This window comes from Limulus polyphemus, unplaced genomic scaffold (assembly GCF_000517525.1).
Source record: "Limulus polyphemus unplaced genomic scaffold, Limulus_polyphemus-2.1.2 Scaffold4111, whole genome shotgun sequence".
NCBI classification, from domain to species: domain Eukaryota; kingdom Metazoa; phylum Arthropoda; class Merostomata; order Xiphosura; family Limulidae; genus Limulus; species Limulus polyphemus.
Window position 1 is genome coordinate 77814 of NW_013669721.1, and position 5829 is coordinate 83642.

The following is a 5829-nucleotide window of genomic DNA, read 5'->3' on the forward strand; positions in this document are numbered from 1 at the left end:
TGATGGCACCTAATTAGTTCAACTTGGCCTTTGTTATTACCAAACGTCATTTTATCAAAATCAATAACAAACTTCCTTGGTAGTAGATAGTCCAATCCTAATATGCATTCGTCTTGAATGTCAGCCAAGTATACTTTCTGTCTGTCCTTTATGCCCATGAGCTCAATACTTACCCACACTGGTCCCCACAATCTTGTAGAATGTCCTGTCACACCACAAAGCTTCTCTATGGCTTCTGGTACTCCTTCGTGATTTAACACCTTGATGCTCACAAGGGTTTGCTGAGACGCAGAGTCTATGATAAAGTTGCACCCTTGGCCATCCAGCTTTCCTGTCACATAGACACTGTGTGTGTTTGGCATTTTACACCTAGCTGTTGGGACTTTCATGATGGGGGTTGGTGGGCGTCACTCAACACCAACCACTACTGGTCTCCTTGAGGCCGACTTGTTGGTAATATTCTTCCTACACTGGCTCCTCAAATGTCCGTGCTTTCCACAGTTCCAACAACCTTTCTGGACACCAGCCTTTCCTGCTGTGGCATCTCCCCTGTGTTGAAGTTTCCAGCATTGAGCTCTCTTGTGCTCAGGTTTGTTACAGTGCCAGCAAAGTCCCTCAAACCTCTCTGAAAGCTGACCTTTTCTGGCCTTGAATCCAGATGACTGTACCAACCTCGGTACCTCTGTGCTGGACTTAACGTAGGATTCAAATTCGAGAGCTCTGGCCATTGCATCCTGCATGGTAGAGGGGGGTGCTTGCTTCACTTGTATCTTAAGTTGTGGACTGTCCAAGGCATCTACAAACTGATCTCCCGATGATGACAAAACCTTGTTGAAACGTTGTACATTTGCTGTTATGTTAAACTTATATTAAAGTTTTTCTTCATTACCCATTCAAGCCGTCTCCAGCCATTATTAGTCTCCCTTTATTACTCAGTACATCAAAAAATTCCTTCATAAACTTCTGTAAATTGCCAGCCTCCACACTGGAGATGGCAATTCATTTTATAAAATCAGTTACCAGTCACCATATTACAAAAATGTATCTTGTCTCAACTGGAGTTTAGCCTGTCTTTTCCAAGTATTAAACATTTGTTGAACAAACAAAAGTAAAATGGACAGCAATTTCCTAGTTCAGAGTGACTCTTTTAGAGAAATTCTTGGAGGGCTAATCTTCAAAAGTAGCTGAGTTAGTGTGGTAAAGAGGCACATCATATTCTCCTACCATCTATAGTGATGTAATTCTTTCTTTAAGTTATTGACTATTTAATTTCCACACTGTCATGACAACAAAACATGGTCCGAAGTGCTTAATATTATCTTGTTCTAGCTGCTTCAACCCATTGTTCTTTTGTTAATTGATGTTTTCTGCCAACAAAAATGTTACAGTCTTTGAACTACTAAATCTTAAAACACTTAGAACTACATGTAATTTGATTATCTTTTGCAGGCCATAGTATGATGTCAACTAAATCTGTGAGCTGACCAATACTGTTAGGGAACAGAGGTCACAAGGTGATGCAGTCCACTTGACAAAAAATCAAATTCATGTTTGAAATCCAGGCACTTTTCTGTATCAATTTGCTCCCAGTTTTTACATAGACCTTTTGTAGGTCATTCAGCATTTAATGTTGAGGTAATCCATCTTTCGAAAAAAAAATTCAAAACTAATAGTTGCATAACTTTTAAATGAGAATTGTTTTCATCACAAATGGGTATACATTCAGTTGAATACTTTAATTTGGTAAGTATACACTGAGCCAAATCTGCAGTTATTCATGGGTATTTCAATCAGAAAAACTTCTCGAAAAATCTGTTTTATTTGAAAATGCCACAGTAGAAATGACAACATTTCAAAAGCCTTCCATATTCAGATTAGCTTGCACCTGTTTTTTAGGGTTTAAAGTGGATGTGACATGACCTGAGTCTCTATCTAGTGATGGTTTCATTGCTTCATTCTGTTGATGTAGAAAAGTTCTTAGATTTTTTTGTTTTTTCATAATTTATTTGATTTAATAATTCTGTAAATGTCCCAGTCTGTTTTATGTCTATAAACAAGGTATGTTCTGCATGGATAGAATTCTGTTTTCATCGGTTTTGTGCAGTTTTATGTTCTTTTACTCTTACCCAAAAATGTCTTTCACTTTCTCAAGGTATAGATTTTAGGAATGATTGATACAAGGAGTTAGTATTACTAATGGCCAAGTGGTTAGAGTGCCATAATCGGAATCATAGGTTCGAATCCTGGTAATTCTAAAAAAAAGCTTTCTGGTTTGTGATGCATACAAAGATGTCTGATATAACACATGGTAATGGCTGGAGAATTCACTGGTCAAAAGGTTGTGAAAATAATAATATACACACTGAAGATGAAAATAATAGTCCAAATAATTATACCATTTCTAAAGGTCTGTTTACAGGAACATGGTATTTCATAAATAATATTCAGATGTTCTTTTTTTTAGTTATGACAAGGATAGTACTGAGTGTTCTGAAAGATTACCAGTGGATATTGGTGTTGACCGTTTTACCTATACATTTGGTTTTCTCAGTTAGATTTACAAATACTGTTAGGTTTGTTTTTCTTCTATGTTGTATCAGTTGGTATTTTAATGTTCTGAAAACTATTGGTGTTGAAATTAGAAGGGTACCTGTTCTCTTTAAAACAAAGTATGATATGTCAGAATTTGGTTTTGATGGGGTTTAATTACAGATGTATTCAACTCTGTTGTTTGAGTAGATAATAATATTACGTTTAACAGAATGTGGATGGTAAGACTGAAAATATAAATATCTGTCACTGTGATTTAATTTCCTGTATATGGTTCTAGTGAGTTTGTCTGCTGATGAAGATTAAAGGAATGGTAGATTATTGTTGTTTTCCATTTTCATGGTCAGGTGAATTCTGTTATCTACAGAGTTAAGGTATTGTAAGAAGGCTATATCACCTGTAAAATAAGGTGTAAGAATCCTTTTTTTATTTTTTGTCTGTAGAGGAAGGAGCTATTTGTTCAAAATATTTCATGAAAATGTCTACTAAAGCTGGAAAGGTCCTTTTGGCAAGGCTGCCTGTTACTTCTAGAAAATTTTTTTCTACCATCCAACAAACTACAAGCTAACATTATCGTCTTTACAACACATTAACAGTGTGCACTATCAAAAAACACAAGTTGTATCAAGTGTCATCTGTTATTTGTATTTTTTACTTTATTGTCAGTACATAAAAGGATGAAAGGCAACCCATTAGACAACATAAGACATTTTTACCAGTGATTCAATATACATAGCTTGTGTTGGAAGCACCACTGAAGCTTGTTTTTCTGTTTGCAGACTACTTGTCAGTTGAGTGCCATATGATGTTTTTTTCTAATATTTTTCACACAAGGCTGTTGAAGAAACTGCATAGTCAGTTAAGACGCAGTCTCTAGTTATCTTTTCCCTTGATTGGTTGTGTTCATCACGAAAGTTTCTCTTAGTGGAAAAGGTATTCTTTTCTCAGCTACCTCTGATAACAAATCTTGACTAGAAAAGAAATGGTCTTCAGTAACTAGATTACTGGTAATCGTGCATCTACAAACATGTTTAGATGAAGTCAGATGGATCCTTGCTCTTGCCTACTGTCTTGCAAATAAATAATTATATGAATAAATCTCTGCAATTATTACAGGGCTTCAGGAATCACTTGACTCATTACAGGACCAGTCTCTTTTGAATATGTTCTACAAATGTTTGTGATGGGGTCCTAATAAAGCAGCTGGGCAATATTTTTGTCTGAAATTAATGTCACTTTACCTGTGAATAAAAATATTAGAATCTTGTATTCTATATAGCTCTACAGTGTAGTTATTAGCCTAGATTCAGCTCTTTCTTAATGAAGATAATACCAAATCCATATGAACATAAAGAACCTTGGAGACATTCTATTGGAATAAAAAACACAATGCTAGCTAGATATATTAGGTAGTTGTGCCAAAAATTCTGGGTTTGGCTTTCTGGTAGTACAAGATAAATTTCTCATGTGCAATACAAAGTTGCATTCTGTAGAAAAGTTTCAAAATATTTTCGTGTTTGGACAATAATCTTTTTTATCTATTAAGTTACCTATTACAAAAATTGGAAATGGTACAAATGCAATTTACTAACCTTTATTATGAATATTATAATTTATATGCTAATCATTCATTCATAAACAGTGACATTTTGATCATTCATACAAAAATGTTAAAATTTTGAATGTTTTACCAATTCTGGAAGTCTTTTGAATATCTCTCGTCTTCGAAGTTCATTATGCAACTGAAACTTAAGGTCATGAATTTGTTCCTTTATAAGCTTCATTTTTTTTTGTTCATCCACACAGAGGTCTCCTGCAGCCTGCTTGATCACTTGATGAAGTTTTTGCTTTTGCTGGTGAAATGTGGCCAATTTTCCTAACATCTTTGTCGACATTCGCTTGTATTGAAAATCAGAAATTAATTGCATTAAACAAATAATGTTTCAATAAAGTCATAATTTTCCTAAATAAAAATGTATTTGCCATAGCTAATTCCCTCCACTCACAAGATTAGCTTTTCTCGTTTTGTGCTGCCCTCTATATGCGAACTTTTCAGAAACATGCCATAAGCCATCATCCTCCCTCTGTTTGAATCCAAAGTTCCAACATGTCTCTCATGCAAACCATTATGCATCATCTCTCCACCAATAGGAGAGCACTACTATCATGTGATGCATGTTACTCCCTCTACACGCCACTACTAAACTATCACTTCAAAGTTTGGTAGAAGATATGAACACCAGAAGGTCGTGGGTAGGACAGGTGGGAAGTGTGAGAGGAGGGTAGTACCTGTCCAAAATACATTTTCATTTAGGAAAATTATAACTTCTGATAAGGTACTCTCCCTCTTCTCCCAAGATCAGCTTCAATCCCACATTGAAATGGAGGAACCACATGCATATCCCACAAAAGCATCCAGAGGATATCCCCTGAAATGAGAGGAACAGATCAGATGATCTGAGGAGGGGTACCACACCACATCTAAGCAAGGTATCTCTTTGCCAGGAACATTGACATGATCAGGAGAACCAGACATGGCAGAACATTAAAGGGAGCACATCTACGTGGGAGAAGATAGATTAGCAATGTGATCTTAAGCAGAAATCAGAAGCACTCAATCCCACAATGGAAAGTGGGCAAGTGAGGATGTGTCCCATAATGTAGAGTGGATAGAGTGCGATGAACCATAGTTGGTAAGTCAACTACATCCAAAACCTCACTTTCTGGGTAACGACATCCTCGCAAGGGATGGATGAGGATCATACCATCTTCACCTCAAGTCCAAGAGTCAAGAGAGAACCTAGCATTCCACTACAGGAACTCACAGGGTAGCCTAATGCCAGGGATCCAGGAATGTGTCATCCAGAATCCGAGAGAAGTCCATCGCATGCACTCAACTCCCGTGATCGTGAAACCAGTCCAAAATTATCCCAGGTCGGGAACAACCTCGTAATCTGGCGAGGGAAACCCAGGACAGAAGCGGAAACAGGCCATGTAGACCTTCTATGGCCCACAATACAGAAGACGAGTCAAGAGGGGAGAATAGACAACCCGAAACCTGTGTGAGAACTTGTGATTGGTTTACTCGATCACCAGAAGCTCACTTGACGGGTACCAACATCCTTGCGAGGGTAGAAGGAGGGCACCCAATTGGAGGGGTGAACTGCATCTCAACTCTGGGAAATAGTCACCCATCTGGAGGATCTTATAACTCCCTTGATAACAGTAAAACACCACTGCCGTACTCTGAACTGAATGGTTATAGCCATCTTTTTGGAA

At 37.2% G+C, this 5829-nt stretch overlaps 1 protein-coding gene across 2 annotated transcripts in view; it reads right to left on the reverse strand.

Moving 5' to 3' along the window:
• Positions 1-4493, reverse strand: part of LOC106470602 — a 67364-nt gene extending 62871 nt beyond the window's left edge. Inside the window, exon 1 of one of the 2 annotated variants that reach the window (XM_022399224.1) lies at positions 4242-4493. In XM_022399224.1, coding sequence (XP_022254932.1) covers positions 4242-4478 — 237 coding nt within the window. In that variant the 5' untranslated portion in view covers positions 4479-4493. The remainder of the gene's footprint in view (positions 1-4241) is intronic. The other variant, XM_022399226.1, reaches the window with a different exon arrangement.
• Between the last annotated feature and the right edge of the window lie 1336 nt (positions 4494-5829).